At 39.7% G+C, this 25326-nt stretch overlaps 1 protein-coding gene across 1 annotated transcript in view; it reads left to right on the top strand.

Moving 5' to 3' along the window:
* cic (Putative transcription factor capicua) overlaps nucleotides 1–25326 on the top strand; it is a 68539-nt gene that overhangs the window by 19449 nt on the left and 23764 nt on the right. The window contains exons 3-13 of the mRNA XM_074103680.1: nucleotides 8850–9518; nucleotides 10645–10791; nucleotides 13300–13483; nucleotides 17649–17748; nucleotides 19644–19874; nucleotides 20345–20484; nucleotides 20972–21161; nucleotides 22074–22170; nucleotides 22700–23335; nucleotides 23603–23704; nucleotides 25109–25199. Of these exons, the coding sequence (XP_073959781.1) occupies nucleotides 8850–9518; nucleotides 10645–10791; nucleotides 13300–13483; nucleotides 17649–17748; nucleotides 19644–19874; nucleotides 20345–20484; nucleotides 20972–21161; nucleotides 22074–22170; nucleotides 22700–23335; nucleotides 23603–23704; nucleotides 25109–25199 (2587 nt within the window). The remainder of the gene's footprint in view (nucleotides 1–8849; nucleotides 9519–10644; nucleotides 10792–13299; nucleotides 13484–17648; nucleotides 17749–19643; nucleotides 19875–20344; nucleotides 20485–20971; nucleotides 21162–22073; nucleotides 22171–22699; nucleotides 23336–23602; nucleotides 23705–25108; nucleotides 25200–25326) is intronic.

Here is a 25326-nt window from a genome sequence, read left to right as displayed (position 1 = left end):
TTGCCCGGTTTTTGGTGAGTTACCAGAAAAAGCAAAAATTTAACTATTTAATTTTAATTATAATAATGATTGATTACAAATTAACAATTTCTTGAATAAGTTTTTGGTAAAATTAAATTTTTAATACACAGCTTTTTTGCTGACTGTACATTGTCACCCAAACTACAATTTGCATACCAAGTTTCAAAGTCGATGTCATTAACCGTTGAAGAGTTCAGTCCTGTGAGACGATCCTGGCTGAACTACCAGATTATTGTATATCACGCAATTTACATAAGTATACCAAATTCAAGTCAATCTAACCACTGGAAGTCGGTCGATTTAACTTGCAAGATTTGATTATGATTACCATCAGACAGACAGACAATGGAACAGGTAAAACTTTATAAATAAAAGCTTGTAATAATAAATAAAGAAGTAGAAGGGTACTTAAGTAGGTAAATTATCAGGTAGGTAGTAATTAATTATGTATGTATGTATCTATTTACATGTTATGTATGTGTAATAAACCCTCCTCCTTTTTGAAGTCGGTTAAACTCTTTATTGTACAAAATAAGTAAACAAGCACAATTGTCCACATTGAGATACCTATATACAAAGGCGAACTTATCCCTTTAAGGGATCTCTACCAGTCACCTTTGAGTGGATGAGAGGAGCATTGGGGACAGACAAAAATGAGTTTTAAAAATTAAATAGATAGTGGAAGCTATATACAATGCTTTAAACAATATAATATATTATTTATAGCACTGTATTGTAAGGTTGTGTTAAAGTGGTGTATTAATAACAATATAATCATCATCATCCGAGCCTATATACGTCCCTCTACTGGGCACAAATCTCTCTATCAGCTACTCGGGCCTTGGGGCTTGGGCCATAGATCCACGCGGGCCCAGTGCGGATTGCAACTGCACACATACCATTAAATTGCTTGGCAGGTGTGTACAGGTTTCCTCATGATGTTTCTTTCACCGTAAAGCTTGTGGTAAATTTAGAATGAAAATTTTGCACATGAATTTCGAAAGACACAGAAGTGCGAGTCGTGGTTTGAGTTTGAACCCATGATCCTCTGCTTGAGAGGCAATAGGTCAAACCACTAAGCCACCATGGCTTTAATATATTAATATAATTTGAATATGCAATTAAGAATTCAACACAATTTACATGCAAACTTAAAGTTTTTACTGCATTAAATGTTGTGATGAAGATCTTAAAATATGAAGGTTTAACATTTACCCTGTTAGGGCACAGCAATATACAAATAGGTAATTTAATTATAATCTATCAACCCACAACCATAAAATAAATTACTTACCCCGCTCTGAGTTTCTAACACCAGCACTGTTTCTTGACTCGGGGGAGTATTTCTTTTTGTGTCACTAGTATACACTCTTTAGGTTTTGGGTCACTGGGGCAGGGCCAGAGTAGTCTAACTCTATATTTGATAAATCAAAGGCCTAGAAATGAAAGAAGACAACAAATCATTTAGGTATGATCTTACAGATTAGTACCTAAGTATGTAATTTCTTTGGTGTGGAATGGTGGTGTATTTGGATAATGACAATGAACCCGTACAGGGTTCGAAACGCGTATGCGATTACTATGGTGGTGGTGATAGCGAGTTTGTGTGTCATATAATATGTGGATTTATGTGGCGAGGAGGCGGTGTTACATGAAGAAAAATAAGTAATGTGTGTCACATAGTTTACCATTTTCTGTGGAGTAGCAAGGTAAAGGGTGGAAGTTCATTGATATGGGCCTCCACAAGTAACGCTTGATTCAATCAATCATTTAGGTACCATATGTACTATTATTATTATGTATTAATTTTAATTTAATTAATTTAATAAAGGTAGGTAGGTACCATCCATTCCCTTGATTGATTTTAGCTTCAAATGCGGAATAGCTAACTGTAGCCTAGATATAATGCATTCAATTTGGTGTTACTGTAATAAATAGCATTGCTGTTTTTTTTCCCTGCTGTTTGTTTAGGTGAAATATTTTAGATAATAAAAAAAGATATTCCCTTATATACCCACCTTAGTACAAAATATGAATTAGGTGTCTACAGTAATTTCTCATTCAATTTAGGTACACTCAGCGGCAAAAAAGTTAGCCCAGTCCCAAAATATATGAAAACCAAACAAAATTTGGGTAATTTTTTTTGCTACTGAGTATATTATATCAAGCAAGCCATAAATAAGTACTTAAGCAATATCAAGAACTTACTGAAAATGATACATTGTTTAAGACCACTGGCAAAAATTCATTTTTCCAGGTATCCCAGCACCTTGTGAATAGGACCCGTGGTCCTGCCTGGGGAATCAAATCTTTGACATCACCCGGGGTCAAGGCTGATAATAATGCCTGTATAGTAATCCGCTGTTCTAAAAGTGAATGATTTTTTTCTATCAAACAATGTATAAGAATAGGTACATAATATATACATAATGCGTTTTTTAAAACATAACATTTATAAGTAAAGTGGAGTGGAAAAAGGGAAGAAAGACTTTGCCCAGCAGTGGGACAGTGAAGGGCTAGTATAAATATTATTATTTTCAATGCATCTAGGCCCTAGACTAGGGCCTAGATGCGTTGAATCCGCGCTTTCGTATCAAGGAAGGTACGTTAGGCCGATGGTCCTTGCTATTAAGGTGATTTTCCACCGGCGAGGCGAGACGAGAACTGAATTTGTATGACGGCGCCCGCGGCGACTCGCGGCGGGTGCGCGAAAAGCCATAGAAATTTCAATTCACGTCTCGCCTCGCCGGTGGAAAATCACCATTAACGATTATTAGCAGTTGTGAAGTCATGTTAGAGGCGATCAGAAAGGTTTCCTATACCTTCATACGACATAGGGAGAGTAAAATAAACGAACAATAATTTCAAAGGAATGAAATGTACCTAAACCTACCAACTCTTGAGAGTTTGGTCCTGGTTTGGTAAACTTTAATGAATAATATTTAGACACAGAGTGATTACTATTAAAGTAAATAAACAGCGTTTAGGTACTTACCGGTAATACAGGAAATCAGTTCAGGAAGCTCCCACGTTTGTAGGAGCTCAGCTACTTCATCCATGTTTTTTGGTACAGTTATGTACAAAGTAATACAAACCAATCCAAATGTAAAATGTAATCGCTATTAACAATTATTCGGTGTTGAGCATTTATCTAATCAATCAATTCGCATTACGCATACGCCAGCCCGGTAACGGAAAAGTGAAATGAACGAACAAGTCAAAACGCGCCGCCAGTGGGTTGAAACTCCATACAAAAAATCTAATGTATGGAGCTAGTGACTTTTTTGTACCAACTCTCAAAATAATTATTGGTTGCCATATTTATGAATGATCTGTGTTTAGAAGATTTCACTTAAATTATAATATTTGCAATTCTTCACATTTTAAGCTGTGAAAAAATAAATAAGCGGAAAAAATATTACTAAGATAAATAATACAATATAAAAATAATCTGACTGGATATCCTTTTTTATTTAAGTAAATGAAAAAAATTAGTTCTATTTTTCAATTTTATATGGCAGCCCACAAACTTCATCTGCTGCGTGGGAACGGACGCCTTCGCGAGATTTTGGTTTACTGTTTGAATTTTCGTGTATTTTGGTGTTTTGTTTTGTTAATAGCGTTGAGTTTGAGATTATTTCACCTCCGCATTAACTTTTCTTTCACTAAAGTGCATTTATTCGAGACAGGACTCTAGTTTTTACCGTTATTTTCACGGCTGTCCTTTACTAAGAAACCATTCAACATGAAGATGCGAAATTTGTGGTATTCAAGAAAACATTGTGAAAACAAAATGTTCTTTGCTAGATTTCCTCTAAGTGAACATGTGTAAGTAAAGTTACTGATAAATCTGATAATAGGTGTTGAGGTTATATTGGCTGGCCGACGTCAATTCGTATATATAGTATTACGACAATTAAATTTTATTTCAGTTGTAAGCAGTGGGTGAAAGTAGTTGGCAACGAGATTTCACAAAATCGAAAACCCGGCTGAAGAAGAAAGCCATACCAAAATTGGGACTTCCCATGCCACCTCTTTCTGAAGAAATTCTTGAAGGGTTTCCCTAAAGATGGCAAGAACAGCCAAGGTAAACACTTTATTTTATTTTCAATTATCTCTATTGCAACTTGACTTACTGCATCTTATAATAATAATAATAAAATAATAAAAGATATTGATTTAATAGTTTGTTTACAAATTCTACATAGGTACATAACAAATAATAAGTACAATCAAACTATCAAAAGGGAAAGCGACTCAGCTTATGCCTGCACCTTGCAGAACAAAGTCCCTTGGCTAACAGGCGCTGTTTTTCAGTCGCCCCATAAACCATAACCTAATAAATACCATCAATACACATGCACATATTTTTTTACATACAATATATGTTATAAATTAATTTGCTTCGTCATCAATAATAATGCTAGGTATTTTGAGTGTATAGTATAGTTGCCGGTCAGAGCATTAGTAATAGACAGAAAAATTGGCTATACACACTAATTATATTTCACCTGTATAAGTTAGTGGAAGCTTCTGGCTAAATTAAACTTTGTTTCAGGTTCAGCTTTGGAGTTGCCCAGTGTGGAATATTTACATGCACAGCCTTCTACAAGTGGTGCGCAGTGTAAAACTGACAATACAACAGGTAAGCTATCACTGATAAAAATCTATAATTTAGAATTTTAGAGTTGATCTGATGATAAAGCTAGCGGGTGACCATAGGAACACTGTGATAAACAACACAACTGCATCGAGTTTGGACTCGTTTGTCGTCTTGACGAGTACTTTGGTAACCAGGGCATATAGTACAGTCAGCAAAAAAAATACTTATATTAGAAGAATTTTCAGAAAAACTTTTATTGAACTGTTTACGGAACCTTTCATGTATGAGTCCAACTCGCACTTGATCATTTTTTCTGTATATTGTCTGTGTTTATGGTACACTTCATGTAATAACACTCCTCTTTTTGCGTTAGGGGTTAAAAATAGGTTGAGCTGCTTAGTAGTTAGAGGAGATAGAAATGGATATGCATACATACAGGTCAAAATATAATCCTCCTTTTGGGCTTCACCAGAATCGGGTAAAAACTACAGAATTAGTTTCATTACATTTGGCATGGCAAGTAAATTGTTTATCAGAGGTATACAAAATTATGTATTGTCAACTAACTCCAAGATCACCTTCATTTCATTTCATTCATTTGACAAGTAAAGACATATTTGACAATAAGGCAAGAAATTGTAAGAAAGTTGTCTAGGTAAACATAGGTCATTGACCTGCAATATGACAAAAATTGGATTGTGCATACCAATTTTATTTTATCTTGCATAAGTTAGTGTAAGCTACTGGCTAAATTTAACTTTGTTTCAGGTTCAGCTTTGGAGTTGCCCAGTGTGGAATATTTACATGCACAGCCTTCCACAAGTGCTGTGCAGTGCAAAACGGACAATACAATACTACAATACAATACTTGTGTAACGTGAAACTGTATTTACCTATGTAAAGAAAAACAGATCCATGACATGAAATAAATTATTATTAAGAAAAACAACTTTTTTTTCTTTAATTCGATCATTTAATTAATAAAAAGCGCACCACTACGTGCCGTTTTTGACAATATATCGATAAAAAAGCACAACACTATGCTGTTACAATATCGATAATATCGACTGTTCCTAACAACACTACTTGTCAATGTGACTTTTTCGGCCCTGTTTAGTCTGTGCAGTTCGTTTCTTGATATTGGCACCAAAAAGACACTGAATTCATACTACAATCGTGGTATTGTTTTTGTATGAGAGTTCCGACTCTTAAAACGTAGTGATTATATACTCTTTGCGCGCCGCGTTCTCGCGGGGCAGTGTTGCCAGATGCCGGAATACAAAAAGCGAGAGCTGCGATTTCAAAACGCGGATTTTTAAATGAAAATGCGGATTTGCGGAATACGTTTATAGGTTTTTTACTACGTTGAAAAGCCGAAGAAAAATCACAATATATATATTTTTAAATATATTTTCATTTCTATTCAAATGAAAAAATGTCCTCGACATCTTTTCATCAAAATGATCATCAAAAAGCCGTGGTGGCCTAGTGGTTTGACCTATCGCAGTATCGCCTCTCAAGCAGAGGGTCCTGGGTTCAAACCCCAGCCCGCACCTCTTGAGTTTTTTCGAATTTATGTGCGAAATTACATTTGAAATTTACCACAAGCTTTACGGTGAAGGAAAAACATCGTGAGGAAACCTGCACAAAACCTGCGAAGCAATTCAATGGTGTGTGTGAAGTTCCCAATCCGCACTGGGCCGCGTGGGAACTACGGCCCAAGCCCTCTCATTCTGAGAGGAGGCCTGTGCCCAGCAGTGGACGTATATAGGCTGGGATGATGATGATGAACTAATCAATTTGATTTCAATATTTCGTATTTTTTTTCAATATCGCAACGCAACGTCGCTTATGCTTGACATCACCTACTTAAATGTTAGTACAAACTACAAGCTTTAAAATGTATAGACATAGACATACATTATCTGTTTATGCTAAAAATGAAATCCATTGAACAAAATATAACAAGCGATGTACGCTGAATAGTAGTCAGTTATTGTTAATTTTGCCCGACCTTTGTTTTCTAAGTATACGCTACCGTGTGAGTGAAATGGCTTTATCGCAAAGCGCGCAAGTGTGAATAGTACAACGAGTGCTTCCGCTGCGCCGTTACGGCTTACGGTTAGCGTTCGGCTGTTTCGTTCGTTCGATGTTTTGAATTTATCACCTTTTTCCACGAGCAAGTGGTAACATTTAAAAATTGTTCGTGTATATTTTAAAAAAGCGGATCCGCGTTAGCTTAACGCGTATAGCGGGGCCAGTGGCAAAAACGCGCGGTATAAAGCGGAAAAGTGGGGTGTCTGGCAACACTGTGGCGGGGCGGGGGACACGCGCGACGCGCGTGGCGGGCTCGCTCTTGCTTGTTTCGATCAAGTCATTCACAGATTCAAATATATGACTATAAAAATCTACTCAGAAGCCTGCTTACTGCAACGTGCTATATATGAATTATAACAATGATCAATAATTTGTAGATTCTACTAAGACGTTGTTTAATATAACGCATTATTTAATTGCAGCAAATTTGAAAATTTATTGTTAGAACATTGTTAGTTTGTTGTTGCTACTAAAAATAACATTGTAGAATACACTTCTTATCTTATTTGATTCTAGTTTAAGTTAAATTATTACAACTTCGCGCTTTGTTAGCTTAACAAACATAAATCGTCAATGTAACACAAGATTTTTGTAAACTCAAACAAAAATAAGGTAATTAATTTTACAAAGAGCCTTTATAAAGGTAAAGAAGAATAAAGTCATTTTTATAAAGAACTTTTATTAAATTAAACAACACATTCGAACAAGATCAGTTTGTTGTTGTAATTACCCACTTTTGACTTTAGTAAACATTTTCAACATTATTTCAATTATTTTGGTACCAACTAAGAGAAAATGTCACTTAGTTGGAGTGTATTTTTTTTCAGTGTGCGGGTGCGTTGCTGGCCTAAAAGGGAGGGGGATAGAGGAGGGGGGAAGGAGGGAGGGGAGTTGGGCCTCCGATCTCCCACTAACCGTACGAAACACGGTAGCAAAATTACTATTTCACGCCGGTATTCTGTGGGTGTGGTACTAACCCGGTCGAGCCGGCCCATTCGTACTGCAGCCAGCAAGTGGTTACAGTAAGGTTCTACCACATGTTATAGAATTAAATAAAAATATATTTATGGTATAGCCGACATAGGCAGGTTCGTTGTTCCAATTTTGGATGTTAGTAACGCACATATTATTGCAACGAAAGCGTACGCAGGATTCTGTTCGGATCGGAGGAGGGCAGGCGGTTTCCTAGGTAGAGGTTGTCTAAGTACTTGTGCTTTTTATAGATGGTTTCTGATCTCTCAGTCTGTGGGGTGGACTACAACGTTCATTCTTCAACGCCTTTGATGCGGTAACACTTAGAACACATTTTTAAAAATTTGTGTTCAGCCGAACGAACTCAACCACCTGTTGAAATATTCCGGAAGATTTTGAAAATACCTTCATCAAGAAACTTTAGATTAATTTAGGTGATGGAATGTATACAGGCCGATTCTGCAGACATAATCAGGCAGGATCGACCCTAACAATCTCAATTAATTATTATAGGCTAGTGTATTGTAGCAGTAATTAGTTAGATTAGTGTTCTTTTGTTTTCGTTTTTAGCGTTATCAAACCACATCACAGACACTCCACTAATGTCCATTAAAAAAAAATGGGAATGGTTTACATAAGTGGATACCGTGGTAAATGACTTGTACAGTCGAACACTGATTCATGTACCAGGGTGGAACCTTTTAATAATCAATTTCACTATGATTTCCTAAACAAAAGTATGAGATGTCAACATGACATTAGTAGCACAAAGGTCACACAAGGCCTGACACATGATTCAGTTGGTTCGACTTGTTTGCGAATATCATGTTTTGCGAATATCATGTTTTGCGAATATCATGTTTTGCGAATATCGTGTTTTGCGAATATGATGTTTTGCGAATATCGTGTTCAGCGACGGAAGGACGCTTCTGTTTTTGCAATGTCTACCATCCAAAATATTGCAGATCTGATCAGGGCCGTCTTTAACCTTAACGCCCCCCCCCCCCCATCATTTGCGGTCACGTGCCTAGTGGGAAAGAGTGGCCTGGATCTGATTTATTTGACAAGTCCTTAGTCTTTAAAATACAAATGTAGGCAGGTATGTAGCTTTGATTCTTAGGATTTGCACTAAATAAAGGGCTTTTTATTGTTGCAGATCCCAGCTTCTGTGATTAGTAGCGTCGGCACAGTGAGCCTCTCGCAGGCGTCATCCCACCCGACCTCCAACATAACGATGGCCAACCCAACCAACCCCGGCACCGCTAGCAGCGGTTCTACGCAACCACCGGCCCAACCCCAAACACAGGCCCCCGTACGTCTGCCGAAGAAGAGAAAATACGACCCCTCGGAACTTGAAGAAATGGAACGCAGCTGCGTCAACAACGTAGCTGTTTCCATGCCGCAACCGGAGTACCATGCACAGCTGTATCTACCACCCATGCAGCCTTCCATCGTGCCATCGCCCCCGCAGGAGATGAAGTTCTATATCCACTATCCCAACATTGATTTATCTGAATGGCGGGACCATAGAGTGTTGGCTAAACAGTGCCGGCTATATGTACCGGGAGTGATCCGTCAAGCGGAAGGCTGCAAAGTGGTGGTGGAGTTGGACGGGCAGGAGCAAACCCCAGTGGTGTACAACGACATCTTCGGTGTAAACAAGTACGATGTGATAAGTGACGCGAGCCCTCAGCTCAGCCATCTGCTGATTGGGTCGGCGTGCGTGGTCCGGACTACGGACACGAGTCGGGACAGTGTGCAAAACGTGTTTGTCGAAGGACTAGTTATTGAAGTGCTTAATTCGCCGATAAGGATAAGAGTAAAGGTAAGCGAGAGCTGATTTGAATTTTCTCTTGTCCTAAGATTAAATTTTTTTTTGCTTGTTTTTTTCGCAATTTAGGCGTAGGAATCCGGTCAACTGAACAGAGATACGCTGTGAGACAGGATGAGTGAATAGATATGAAACTACAGCTTACTGTAGTATAATCCGCATATTTAGACTATCCGCATATTTAGACTGGAATGTGGATATTCATCATGCAGCATTATTATATTATTAATGTAGCTCACAGTATAATTTTTGGGACATCTAATCAAATCAACCATCAAAAATTTAACTGAAATAATCCCTGTGTAATATAGCAATGAAAATAACTTATTTCTCTAAATTCCCATGGGAAACTGAGTTTTGAAAAGGGATTACTTGCTATCGGAGTCAAAATAATCTTCATTAAATTCTGTAGTTACCTTAATGGATCTGCAATTTCTTTTTCTCTTATTCCTTCACAAATTCCTTCCATCCTCACTTGCAACGGATCCAGTGCGAAAAATCCCGTGAGAAACCCCGAGGATAGCTCTCTCCATAGCTAAGCATATCTGAGCCTATTTTTAAAATAAAAAATAAATAAATAAATATAAATATCACAGGACAATTCACACCAATTGACCTAGTCCCAAAGTAAGCTTAGCAAAGCTTGTGTTATGGGTACTAAGCAACGGATAAATATAATTATATAGATAGGTACATACTTAAATACATATTAAACACCCAAGACCCGAGAACAAACATTCATACTTTTCATACAAATATCTGCCCCGACACGGGAATCGAACCCGGGACCTCAAGCTTCGTAGTCAGGTTCTCTAACCACTAGGCCATCTGGTCGTCAATTATACGAATATTATTCGTAAATATCAGATCTTTACATGAGCGTCACGGGTACCTAAGGACTTGTGTAGCAATCACTAAGGGGCTGTTTCACCATCCATTGATTAGTGTTAACTGACGGTTAAATGTGATGCCGTCTCCGTCTATTCGAACAAAACAAATAGAGACGGCATCACATTTAACCGTCAGTTCACACTAATCAATGGATGGTGAAACAGCCATAAACTTAACGCTAGTAATATTATGTTTATGGAAACAGCCCCTTATTGTTCTTTCCTGGTAGCAGGTAGACGGTGAGATCTGCAAAGACAGCGTGGAGGTGAAGCGTGCGGACATCAGGCTGTTGCAGCCGCCGTGGGCCGATGAGTTGGAGGACGCGGGCTCGCACGCCGCCGCGCACGCGCCGATGCGTCCGCACGTGCCTATGACGGTGGGTACCCTGGGCCAGTCCGAGGGGGAGACTCTCATGACCTCCTCAAAATCACCTGACAACTAGCTATTATTAAATTAACATAATTTCGGTTTCTTTTACTACTACGTAGCTGTTGCCCACGATTCGCATCTGCTAAGATTTCGTTCAGCGCTATCCCGCGGGAACTGTGCAATTTTCCGGGATGAAAACTATCCTATTTCCTTCCTCGAGACTCAATCTAACTCTATACATAATTTCATCGAATCCGTTCAGCGGTTTGAGTGTGAAGAGGTACCAGTAACAGTCAGACAGACACTTTCGCATCTATAATACCTATTAGTATGGATACACATAGTGACAACTTAAACATAAGGATTATTATAATGTTTTAAACTTTCGTGATTCTCACTCATAGTCACCATATACACGAGTGCCGGTACTATTAGTGATCAAGTGCGGGTAGTTCGAAGAACTCGCGCTGCTAGGCAGACTTGACACCCCACACTCCAGTCTACTCGTGACCACGGCAACTGTAACGTTGCCGAAACGTCGAGGTAAATATTACTTGTGTAAAAATAGCGTGATAAGTCCCGTATATGGTATTTTGACTATAAGGATTATTGTGATATAATATTTTTAAACAAGGAAAAATTGGTATCATTGGATAGTGTTTGTGGTTATCCTGAATAGCCTGTTTACCATATCGCACATGAAATGTTATACTGTCATAACTTAATTTTTGGGGCTGTTGTATACTGTGTTATATATATTTTTATATATAACAGTATACAACATCCCCAAATTTTGAGTTATGACAGTATTACATTTCATGTGCGATATACGTAATCATAATATAATATCGCGTATTATATCTCAACCATTTAAACCTAACGTCCTGGCCACAACAATATGCAGCGGGCGATGAGTGTTTTCTTAGTACATTGCGCGGCTAAGTAAGACTCTCCACTCTGTAGTTAAGGCCTATTGCCGGGCTATATTGGAGGCCCGTGACATCAGGGCGTGCTAAAAAAATTCGCACGGCGTGACATCACGCAGAACGTTAACTGGCTAGGTATATGTCCATAATTATTTGAATAATTCATAATTGAAAAACCGGTCAACAGCATGTCGGGAAATGCTCAGTGTAGGGTTCCCGACCGTCCCAATAGGCGGACTCAACTTAAAAACTGCTCAACTGATTAAGTTGAAAATAATTTTCTTAGTAATTTTTGATTAAGCTTAACTTTCGTGATTTTTGCATATTTTTTTGACGTGCGGTTCAAAAGTTAGAGGGGGGACGGACGGACGGCGTGCCTGATATGTATATTCATGCCAAATTACAGCTTTCTAGTACTAACGGTCTCTGAGCTTAGCCGCGGACAGACAGACGGACATACATAGCGAAACTATAAGGGTTCCTAGTTGACCACGGAACCCTAAAAATAAAAAATTACGTGTTCAATATTTTCTGATAGGTAATCTAACTGATGGACTAATGTTTTAGGAGGACTCTAGCCTATTGACATAATTTTATCTATCAATATTGTTGTCTTGGAATTATTGGTTAATGTTACGAGTAATAGTGTTAAATATTCTATTTTACTCGTAACAAACTGCTCACGGACAGTGCAACGTTGCGAGTTTTTATTCGGCGCGTTGTTTGTTGATTACTCACTGGTTTTAAACTGTAGCTGCAGTGCAGCTGGCCGTAAAGAAAATGACGTAATAGTTTGACACCGCGACTCTCAACAGTCCCTACCTGAGTCACGTCTACCAGATTTAATGGTTGCGAGATATTCCTTAATTAATTCATGGCTTTACTTCAGTTTAATTAATTTATTTCCGTTTGTGATGGTACCACACCTCGCTATTGTTCGCGGTACGACGTTTCGCGAACACGTACGTTTTTGCTATTGGTCGTGTGAATATAGCGAACACTCATAGATGAATAGCGATACGTAGTGTCAGCATTCTATCTCGATGCTGTACGCTGTAAGACCGACATGCTATAGAACCTTTTCACAACAAAACGTCCCAGTGAAGATAACAATGTTGGCTTAGTGAGACAAGGTTGTACAGCAGGTGGTGCTTACGGCAGTTTACTAAAAATTGTGAGAAGTTTACTAACTTTGAGTAATGATGACAAAATGTTATCTTTCTTAAGTCTTCTTCAAAATATAATCTAAGTGAAATACCATGGACCGGTACCTATTGTAGCACTACGGCTATTACGATACAACAATACAATACAATAACTCTTTATTGAACACCAACACATAGTAAGCAGTACAGAAAACAGGTATATAGAGATTTTCTAAGGTAAGCAATAGGCGCGCTTATCGCTTCAAAGCGATCTTGTCCAGGCAACCTTTACAATGCACTATTGTTTGTATTGTATTGTTGTTAGTCACTAAAACTAAATTTTGAAAATTAATATCAAGTAAATAAAAGCAAGGACTAACTTCGGCCCTTAAAGCGACTCAACCAAAAAAAAACACTGGAACTAATAAGCGCGCTTGTCTTCAGATGACGAACGACAACTTCTACACGTCGTCGCCGCTAGGTGGCGCTGGGCCGGTGGTGACGGTGGGCGCGCTGTCCAACGGCTCTATGGACGAGCTGCGCAAGCGCGCCTTCGACGAGTACTGCGAGAGTGACGACGAGCTGCGACGGGAGGACATCATGTTTCCCAACGAGCCCTCGCATATGGGTGAGTAACTATTTGACCTACCCAACTACCTAATTCAGTTCAGAGGCCTTATTGTCTAACACACTTGGGATCACCATCGTATTTTCCACTGCTTTCTGTCACACGGTATAAGTCAACGGTAGAAGGAGATAGTGAATGCGATTGCGAACGCCAGCGCGTTATACGGCCTCTGGAGTTATTAAATACAGTACCCGTCTTTGGAAAGAGACTCAGCTAATTTCGGCTTCGTAGAGCGTTGTCACACTACTTATGTGACATTTGTCAGTCGTTGTACAGCTGCAATAGCAAAGAGTATTAGTACATATTGCAATAGAGTATGGACGCATTTAGATAAAAATAAAGAGTTGTTGAAACCCCCCAAAACTTTAAATTGTTCGATGGCATCTTTCGGAAAAAGAGGGAACTATCCTTTTTCTAGTAGTTGCAACAGCTGTCTATAGATATCCGAAGTTTATATGTCATTAATTTGGTTAGGGCTCATAATGTCCCACTCGCAAAATGTCCCACCACCAAAGTTACGTCCCTTTCGCAAATGGTCCCTTATGCAAAATACCCCATTCCCATTACGTCCCTTTCTCAAAACGTCCCATTGTTTTCGAAAATGGCCTTTCTGAAAAAGCCCCTTTCGCAAAACGTCCCGTCTGCAAAATGTCACATTAGCAAAATGTCCCGTTCGCAAAACGTCCTTTTTGCAAAATGTCCCGCCTGCAAAATTCTTGTTTAAATAAAGAAATTAGGCTCTCTCTCATGGATTCAAAGGAAGGGAAATTTTGCGGAAGGGACGTTTTGCGAACGGGACGTAATTTATGTGACGGGACATTTTGAGAACGGGACATTTTGTGACGGGACACGGGACGGGACAGAGAGGTCGTTTTGAGAATGGGACATTTATAAAAGGGACCTTTTGCGAAAGGGACAAAGGGACATTTGCGAGTGGAACATTATGAGCCCTAACCATTAATTTGACGTAAACTAATTAAGTCCATAAAGCTGCGGTGCAGTATTTATTTGATATAAAACGTCACTTAATAAATATGATGAGACGATGAGTGATGGCCGGTCGCGAATGTTCGGAAATCGTCGTGAACAGTCAATTGTCTTTTTCCGAAGACCGATGTGCAATCTTTATTGCCGAGTACTGTACATACAATACTGTATCGACGAAGGGCAGTTTCAGACTAGCGGTTTTTCTGTGCGTATACGGTCGTTTTGGGCATACGCGCTAGATTAAACCAAACGCGCGCATGCGTATTACTACGTGTTTAAAACGCACGATGAAAACAAAAGCTCGTACGTGCATAGAAGCGCTTCCAAAAAGAGCTTATAAAACGCTAGCCTGAAACTGCCTCAATAGAAATTCCCAATGAAACCTTTTTTTCAACACACTCAATCACTTGTCACTAAAAGAACAATCCATACTAATATTATAAATGCGAAAGTATGTGTGTTTGTATGTTTGTCCGTCTTTCACGTCGAAACGGAGTGACGGATCGACGTGGTTTTTGACATATCGGCCCGAGAGTGACATGGCTACTTTTTATTATCTTTTTTTTTAAATTCTTTTTATCCTGTCTTATTTTCTGTGGCAATAAATGTTTTTTTTATATATATTTTTTTAAAATGCACAGTTCCCGAGGGAACAGCGCGCGATAACGAATTCCATGCGGGCGAAGCCGCGGGCAAAAGCTAGTATGGTAATGATAATTTATTGTTTACACCTGACCAATCCACAGAGATACCGAACATGTACAGGCCAATAGTACAGTCGAACGTGTTGATTCCGGCCTTGCCGATAAAATTGTTATTAAATGATTGCGATATATCTATGACATTTTCTATGAAAAGGTTCCACAGAAGGTTACAATTAGTTTGTTGAATATAATTGTACGGATTCGCTTGAAGGCTAAAGGCTGGGTTATTTTTAATGCAGGACGTTAAACTCGTCTTTAGTGTTCGCGACTTTTAATAGTTATTCAAAAAGAGCACACGTAATAGTACATTGTGTCTTAAGGGCGGTAAATAAGGAATTACGAACGAGAGTCTATTAGAAGCCCGAAGTCGAAGACTGAGGGCTTTAATGAGTCGATGTTCGTAATTCTAGTACCGCCCGTGCGACATACAATGTTTTTCATCACATTTGCAAGTAAAATTTTATATTTGTAAAAGAAAAAATATAATTCTTCCAAATATTGGCGATACCTTAGGCTGTGCTCTTGGCAGCGTCGCCCTCCCCCTCCCTCGGCATGCGCCGCAACGTGCGTGTGCATGTGGTCCATGTAGTCCTGCATCAGTACGGGCACTGACTCATTTACCGTCCTTGGGCTTCATGGCATGAAAATGTGTACGCGCAATGACTCGTTTACCGACCACGGGTTTCATGACAAGCACATTAAGGTCGAGGGTTTTATTTGGGGGGTTGCAACTAAGGTAGCCTGCATGTTACGACACTGTTTACGAGCAAGTGTGATGAAAAATAATTGGACGACCGATGAGTTTACAAGGCGTGAACAACGTTGAAGTAGTAAGTAGTAATTTAGCCCTTACAGGGCGTCTTGGAGTGACTTATCCAACTTATACAGTAACTACAGTATCATCGTTATATAATGTACTTGATTTTATTAAGAAATAAACAAATCAGCTTCATGTCTACTAAGTAGGTGCAGTGGTACATACCACACAAAAATTGTGAAGTGAAATTAAAATCGGACAAAAGCTGGGCGTCTAGGAATAAAATTGCAAATTTTAATAAAATGGCAGTTTAGCATAAATAAACACTCAACAATTTAAGTTTATAAAGCGTCCATAATATCTCGATCCTATGTTTATTTAGCGCTTAACATACAACACAACGCATACAAATACAACGACTCATAAAAACTACAAGCATTCAAACCGTGCGTTCCGATCCGATTATCAATAAAAAACAAACGTCACTCAAGGTTTTTTGATGTTGTTCCTTGAGAGCTGAATCTGGAGCAATGACTCAGAGGCAGTGCACGCGGAGTACACATCCGTAGTATGAGATAATATTATCATGCGACTTTAAGATGTATAGTTTGTAATTTGGTTAACCTTTGTGTTGATCTCTCGTTCTGGTTGACACCAGGCATAATAGGCTTTAAAGCTCGTAGCGTGGCTACCAAGGGCATACCTAGCTTCTGGCTCAGCGGGGGGAAGGGGGGGGGCGCGGTTTCTAGGTACTACTTACTGTGCTTAACATGTACATGATTGGCGCCGTCAACTTACATAGGCCTCCCCCAAATCCCCCACGTCCAATGGACTCCTGCCACCTTCACCAGGTCATCAGTCCACCTTGTGGAGGGTTTACCCACGCTGCGTCTTCCACGTGGTCGCTACTCAAGAACACATTGACCCTACCGCCATGAATGATCGGTCGGTCGGAAACGATTGTAATATATTTCGCCGGCTCTTACTCAATTTAATTGAGAGTTAATTCATGCATTACTGATAAAAACACGCGCTGAGCCGATTACACATTTTGTTACATGACTATTTTGCAAGTAAACTGTAAAAAAATGCCTAAAATGAACCAAGGTTAGACCATAGCAACATTACAAAGGGAGCCTAATGAATAGCCTAATTATTCAAGATTTACTGATATGGAACAAACAACTCCATTGACTAAAGTGCTGGTTGTCGCATCGCTGTCGTATTTAGTCCAATGACGTCATAACCGGCTAACTTTAGACAAACTAATTGTACTGTGGTCTAACCGCAGAATAGATATTAGCACGGGTTTAATTAAGTTTATGCTTGAATCATTCCGGCTATGTTGACTTTGAATGACAGAATCTCCGTTATAAGTATAATTTAGTAATGTTGAATGAGAAAAGAGAAATATGTGAACGCGCGGCTATATTGTCAAGAGTGTTAGTTCGCATTGAAATTAGAACACCTAAGGAATTCTTTTATATCTTAGGTTGCGTTTCACCGGAGATGTGGAAGGATGAGTTGCGAGGAGTGTGTTTGGACATGAACCAATAGAAACACAACAAAATATTCATACATCTGACCTCAACCTCTTGACAATATACAGATATCCTTTGATATTTAGATCGTTATAAACTACTCAAGTACAAATAAACTGCATCAACTTTCGAACTTTGAAGTGAACAATTGCTTTATATAGAAGTGTTGTTTGCAGATTGCAGCAACAGCAAACGCAGCAGCCTGCAGAGTCGCGGCAGCACATCGAGTCTGCTCGAACGCAGTCTCACCCCTAGATCTCAACCTCCTACGCCTAGGTAAATATGCTCTAAGTGAATTCATGTCCTGCCTCCTTAAAAGATCCGAAAAAATAATAGGTTGATGAACCCCTCCTCCCTCGTTCTTTTTTAACCTGTATTTTCTTATGTTGGATTATAAACATAAAATACATAGTCGTTAATCGTTATGATGAGCATCATCATCATCATCAGCCGGATGACGTGCACTGCTGAACAAAAGCCTCCCCTTTAGAACGCCACAATGAAAGACAACTCGCCACTTGTATCCACCGGTTGCCAGCAACTCTCGCGATGTCGTCAGTTCATCTAGTGGGAGGCCTGCCAACGCTTCGTCTTCCGCTTCGTGATCGCCATTCGAGGACTTTTCTCACATAACAGATTAGCATATTTAGCACTAATTACGGCCCAAGAGACCGCAAACGTTTTGTAAAACGCTGATACTCATTTATAGATGCGTTGATTGTTTTATCACTCAGAGATTTCCATTAATCTTAACGTAGCACATTTATTTAATTTTGTTCATCAACAATCGTCAGTTAACTAAAAGAATTTCTTTGCTCACCCGCGACCTTAAACCTCTTTTAGTTCATTGGTATGGGCCTCCGCAAAGTAACGCCTGATTCAATAAATTATTTGAAATCGTCAGTTATCAGTTATCACCGTTTAAATATTAATTGACATTTCTGCTGATAGTTCGTCATTACTCGTAAGTTACTCATATGTATGTGTAAGAAAATTTGCGAATGCGTTGCCTTGTCATTGTCAAACTCGTGCCACACGTCACGTTCCATCGCGTCATTGAATATGAATTCATCGCCTAGATTTGTTTTTTGTTTATTTAAGTTCATTAATTGTAGATAAAGGTAGGCAATTATAAATATATCAAGCTAAATTTGATGATCACTGTTAACACAGTGGCTGAGTGATAGTGAGTGGCTGAGTAAACCGTGGCCTAGTGGTTTGACCTATGGCCTCTCAAGCAGAAGGATCGTGGGTTCAAACACCGGCTCGCATCGCACCTCTTGAGTTTTTCGAATCCATGTGCGAAATTACATTTGAAATTTACTACGACCTTTACGGTGAAGGAAAACATCGTGAGGAAACCTGCACAATGTTGCGAAATAATTCAATGGTGTGTGTGAAGTTGCCAATCCGCACTGGGCCCGCGTGCGAATTACGGCCCAAGCCCTCTTATTCTGAGAGGAGGTCTGTGTCCAGCAGTGGGATGATAAGTGATAGTGTGATAGGACTCACACTAACATACGTTACGCGATCGTGCTTGTGGTCAACCAAATCTTTTTAAGCGATGCTCATTGAACGTAATCTAATTTTGCTAAAAGTTCTGGATTAATTTTGAAACACTTTGTTTTGGTACATCTTCTGACCGAGACATTTCTATTTTGAATATTTCCTGGCTGAACGGTCCTAGTGTTAGGTACTTGAACGTTACCCGCGGTATAAAAATTTAATAAAAAACAAAAACGAAGAAAGAGAGACGCATGTCATCCATCACTTACGGTGAAATTGACGTAGTATACGCGATATGAATAGATATATCAATTTCATAGCGTTTTTAAAACTATATCCTTATGACTCAGTTACTTCTTATTATGTACTAGTAACCTGCCCCGGCTTCATACGGGTACAATTTGAAAACAAAAGAGGTGATAAAATAAAGAAGGTCTTAAAGACACTTTACATTTTTCACCTCCCTTTCCTCAAAATTACAGCCGCTTGAATGAATCCGTGGCGTGTCGCTAGTTGTACGTATTATATTATATACATTTTCCGTGAAAAATTCCCAGTAAAAACCGTTTAAGCGTAGTGTATAGGGAAGTGACTTTATTTTTAACTACTTAAGAATGTTTGCAACTGTACGGAATTATTTATTTACTTCAACATCCCTTCGTCAGATCTCAAGCGGCAACCCCGCACAAATACAAGAAAGGCGACGTGGTGTCCACTCCCACCGGCATCCGGAAGAAGTTCAACGGCAAGCAATGGCGGCGGCTGTGCTCCAAAGATGGCTGCTCTAAGGAGAGCCAGCGGCGCGGGTACTGCTCGCGCCATCTCTCTCTGCGCGGCGTCACTCGCTCCTCTAACACGCCGCTCGCACAAGGATCTGCTCACACGCCCCAGCAAAGGTAACTTCCTACACCAACTAATATTATCATCAATACGAAAGTTTGTGAGTTTTTTTTTTAGTTACGCTTTCTCGCTAAATCAGCTGGACGGATAAAATTTACGAGTAGTATATAGATAACCTGTTGACACACAATTAATAATATGATTACAATTTTTTATGTTTCGTAAAGAATTTATCTCGGTTTTAGCTTATGACTGTTTTGTTTTAGAGCCTAATTAAATATTTTTTTACTTCGGGACAGGCCATGAGATTTCGGGACAGATAGATCGGGACAACATTGAGAAACATATTGTATATTTAAAAATTCGGCCCAATTATTTTTTTATCGAATGTTCGGCCGAAGTTCGTATTCGGTGCAAACCACATTCCACCTATCTCTAGTCCTTACACGTTCCTATTACGACCAAGTCATGATACGGTGTAGTGAGTACCTTTAATCTTTGTTTACAGCATGATGTATTGTTTTAGAAGCAGCAGCAAGTCGCTGTCGTCGAGCGGCACCGGCGTGGAGGGCGACGAGACGTCGCGCGAGTCTGACACAACGCCGCCGCATTACCGCGTCACCGGCCGCTTCGACCCCGACGAGACTGAGGCCGCCAATATGCTCGGTAAACACTTGGACTTGGAAACAGCCAGAACCACTACAAAGACGAACTACAGGCCTGCATTAATATCTGCCACAGCGGAGCGTGCAAAAATGTCTGACACGTCCTACCGGCCCTAGAAATAGGGTATCAGATATTTATGCCAGATTTATGTCAGATATTGGTGCCGGTGACTGTACTATGCATTTCTCAGCGTCTCAAAAATTGTCTTCATAAAATTACATGTATTTAGATGCTTAGGCGTTTTAAGCGTGAAGAGGTAATAAGACAGAGACAGATTTATTTTATTTTATAAAGGCACCGTCACCCCATGACGGATATAAAGCGGCCTACACACATAAAAAATATAAAACCGGCACTGCCGTATATCTTTGTTTTATATATCTTTGTATTTGACTGTACTCATTTTAGATGTCATCTAAGAGTGTGTCGGACACTGACTTTTGTACTGACATACTGACGTGACATTTGATATTGGTATTGTCGGCAGTGTCCCTCGGCAGCTCCCGGTCGGGCAGCCCGGGCGCGTCGCCGGTGTGCGGCGGGGGCTCCCCGGCGGGCGCGGCGCCGGCGCCGGCCGCGCTCCGCAACAACGTGTTCGTTCCGATCTCCTCGCCGCAGCCGCCGCATCCGCACCCGCATCCGCACCCGCCCGCTATGTACCACCCGCACCTTATACGGTCAGTAACAAATTAGAAATACAACCTGTGTCATTTTAAATGATAACAAAACGGATAACTCACGTCTGAAACCCTTCTTCTGGGAGCAACGCGACTCGGCGGCTGCTGCAACACGCGCACTGCGCGCCACCGCCCTGCTTGCGCGGCAACCCGACGAAACTAATACCGGCGCACAACTACCCGCGTTTTCGTCATTTTTGTTATAATTGTCAAAAGTAGGGTAGCACACAACACTACTAACACCCCTCTGTAAAGGCGCATCCACCCTAACCAATGACGCAGCACGAGTATTTAACACGGTTTTCCAACTCGGGGGTACTGACCACCCACTATCCCGTTTAAACAACAACAACGTCCCTCCGTCCCTCTGGACAAAGATGAATAGAACGTGTTGGTTAGGGCATTTCTCTGTGGCGTGCACTGAGGGTAAGCACCGTTAGTGTTGGCTATTCTGCTGCAGGAGGGTGGTATACTACTGCAGGTGCCAACTACTAGCTGCCTACGCTGAAATTAACCTACTGCACGCCAATGGTCAAATTTGCAAAAATATGTATACACCACTTTATGCACTTAACATTAAAGCCGTGTAGACATATTTTTGCAACTTTAGCCGTGTCGATATCTTTGCCCTTGACTGTACAGTCTCATACCAAACTCTAATAATTATACTTCGGAATTATATTTGGGATTTATTAGCGACGGCAAGATCTATCACTGATTTATAATTTTGGGACGTAAGGCCTGTTTTGTCCACTTTCTGGTACGTTTCTAGTATTTTATGTGGTAATGTCTGCGATGCCGTCTCTATTAGAACAAAATAAACAAACACAGACGTTATCATAGATATCTGTCATAAAATACCAGGAATATAAACTGGTGAAACAGGGCCTTAAATTATAATGTTACTTTTAGGCCAGAGTTGGTTCGGCCTGGGAGAGTGAGTCCACCCGTCAACAGCGTCGCTACGAGCGTCATAAGAGTATCACCGGCGCCCACTTACCATTACCAGGTACAAGTCATACAGATACAGTCTTAAAATAAAAACCAAGGTCTGAAATTCCTCTCTTTTAATAAACTCGTTCAATAGGGTTACCCTAATGAATAGTTACCTAAATTATAGGGTTACCCTTTCGATTGTGTTAGCCTATCAATACGGTAACCTTATATGGTCAACTGCTCTGCAAGGCACTTACCAACTACAATAGGCGGTTTATTTTTAGTATTTACCCGCTTACCCTATTTTAGCTGTTATTACTGTATATACTCTATTGACTATCTGCCATTTTTTATTTATTTTATCATTGTATAAACGTATACATGTGTTGCAATAATAAGTCGAACGGATTGCGCACGAAAATTATAATAGCGTGGACGTGTTCTAAAAACCCTATTTCGAAGTTTTCGGTGACGGTTAGTGATTACCCGAATTTATCGATAGAGTAACTATGTCGATGATGTGCTTATTGGATTGGAGTGCCGAAATCCCCTGTAATGGTAACCAATTCCAGTTTATCTGTCTAACTTAGATTCGATTCCAGGTTGAAAATCGAAACGGGACGACAACCCTGCAGTCAACTAACATTTCCGCCCCATCAAACGTCATTGGCGTACAAACGTCAGGCTTAAACATACAGAGCTCGATGCAGAACTCCCTAAATCCACCACCAACTCTCCAGACCAGCCTCAGTCTACCGTCAAGCATATCACTCAACCTGAGCACTTTAAACGGGCAGAGCTTACAAACAAGCATCGCGAATTCAATCCGAAACGCGAAACTAGACGAGATCCCGCATAATTTGGTCGTACAAAGAAACATTCCGACTTCGAATGGCATCGACATGGACCACATTTACCGACAGCCAATGCACATGCGGAACGGTATCCAGGAAAATTACAGACGCGAGAGCGACGTCTCGCCACCATTAAATAATCACGTGAACCATGTGAATTTTGTGAATAGAAGAGTCTCGGAATACGACGAGGAGGAACATAGGGAGAATCATTTGCAGCGGGTCGTCGACCCGCGACCCCCCGAGTTGACCGAGGCTCGCGTAATGGAAGACAAACGGATAGTCAAGCCTGCGCCCCTACAGGCGAGACTGTACGTCATACCGCAGAACAGTTTGGAGAAGAAGTTTGTGCTGATAAAAAACGAGCCCGCTGAGACTGTTCAGGTAAGTCCAATCAACTATAACACATGTTAGTTGGATACCGTAGGTTGTTTAACATTTACAGGTATTTTCAATTTTATAACTCCTAACTAAATGTCTCTAGACTTATAATAGCGGTTGAAATTTGTAGATTTTACATTTGTTATCCCTATCCGGTGGGAATATCCGAATAATGATTATACCAAATTTGGCGAGAAAGAGTAACAAACACACGCAAATACTTTATCTTTCCCAATTAGTGGTATTGATGATTATGATTATTTATTTCAGCTTGAACAGAAAGCTCATCAGTTGGCTCAGCATATGCACATTAATATGAACAACAACGACTCAGAGCACGACCGTCACAGGACCATGGACAATGGTGATCATGTAAGTAAAAAAAAAAAAAAAAATTAAAGTTACTAACTCGCAAGTTTTTCTGCGTCCAACGGGAACTTTCTATTTAAATGTGTATAATGTTACTTCCGATTGATGAAAGAATTTTTAGAATCTGTTTAGCAGTTCCAGACTTTAATCCCGCAAACCCTCTTTGTTAAATTATTATCGATATAGATAACTAAAATAAACTAACGGGAAATACTTAAGTCTGCGGTAGGCATTAAATTTGAGCAAAACATACAAAAGTACCATGAGACGAAAACGCACAAAAGCGATATTTTATCAGTCTCAGGTAGCACGGTATCGCACTTGCATTCGTACAAAGAAATCTACAGTTAGGTAAGGTTAACCTTTTTTAGGTTTACTCTTACACATTCTTTGAATAACTCCTATATTTAGAGATTAAGTCGGTGGGTAACATTTCATTGCGGGTTACAAAAGCTTCCGATCTGATAATTATGACTTCCACGACTCAATGTAACCCTAAATGCCCGTTTTACTCATACAGTGTCATAAAATCGTACTATTTGAAAGGTTCACCGTTTCAGAAATTGTAAGTGCTTTGCAAAATTACGTTGATTTTAAGCACCTGCAACCATAAATAACGATTTTGTTAATGAATATTGAAGCTACGGCGATCGTAGATAGAAGATTGATAAGTATCGGACTATCAATCATTTCGGGGAATTCATAATTTAAAGTGGCCTCGGATAACAATGAAACGAAAGGGTTATTGTTTTGGTTAGAATCGTCAACTTCTACTTATTATTTGAGTTTCATGCGGCAGATTAATGTTATTTAGTTCCATTGAGTAAGCGAGATGATGAAATGTAACTTTATAATTTTCAATAACAAAGTGTGTAAGTTAGACAAGGTAAACAAATAAATATAGGTAAGTAAGTACCTAGTGTTGTTATGATGAATTGATGATATTGATGATTCATGTCATGAAATAGTAGCACGATTAGAATGGAAGGTGACAGCCAACTTATTTTAAAACACTGGCTGTTTTTTGTTGTTTTTATCCGCCTGCCTCCAGAATGCAAATATGATTTTAGAGCCTAATAATATTTTAAAAGACAGTTCCGCGATATTTTTAAGAGTCACTTTTCTAACTCGATAACGACGTCGCTGTTGATAAACTTAGTATTGCCGCTAAACGAGCATTGATGCATTAACGAGTTGCGGTTTTACTTCCCGATTTGACCTCAAAATTATACGAGTTTGTGGTACTACCATCACTACAACATAATGTTATTGTTTACTGTTATAACAAAACCTTATTCAAATTAAGAACACTAAACACCATAAATGTATGTATTACCTTATCCTCACCTACTTACCGTACTTTTTTAAATTTCTTCTGCAATGAAAGCAATTCAAAATTGCTTCTAGGTGAACAATATGAACAGTAGCGCTGTCATCGTGCATCCGAGTCAGTTGCTGCCAGTTTTGCCTCCGCCGACATCCCACACAGCTATCATTGGTAAGTTCTCCTGTTAAGCATTCTTACCCATTGCTAGGCCTTATGACTGCTCCTCTAACCTTTGTCAGCCAAAACCGTGCCAGCACTTTGTCAAAGTGTAATAATAACAACCGGTGAGGTAACTCGG

This window comes from Choristoneura fumiferana, chromosome 20 (assembly GCF_025370935.1).
Source record: "Choristoneura fumiferana chromosome 20, NRCan_CFum_1, whole genome shotgun sequence".
In the NCBI taxonomy this organism is placed as follows: Eukaryota; Metazoa; Arthropoda; class Insecta; order Lepidoptera; family Tortricidae; genus Choristoneura; species Choristoneura fumiferana.
This window is presented reverse-complemented; position numbering and strand designations above follow the sequence as displayed.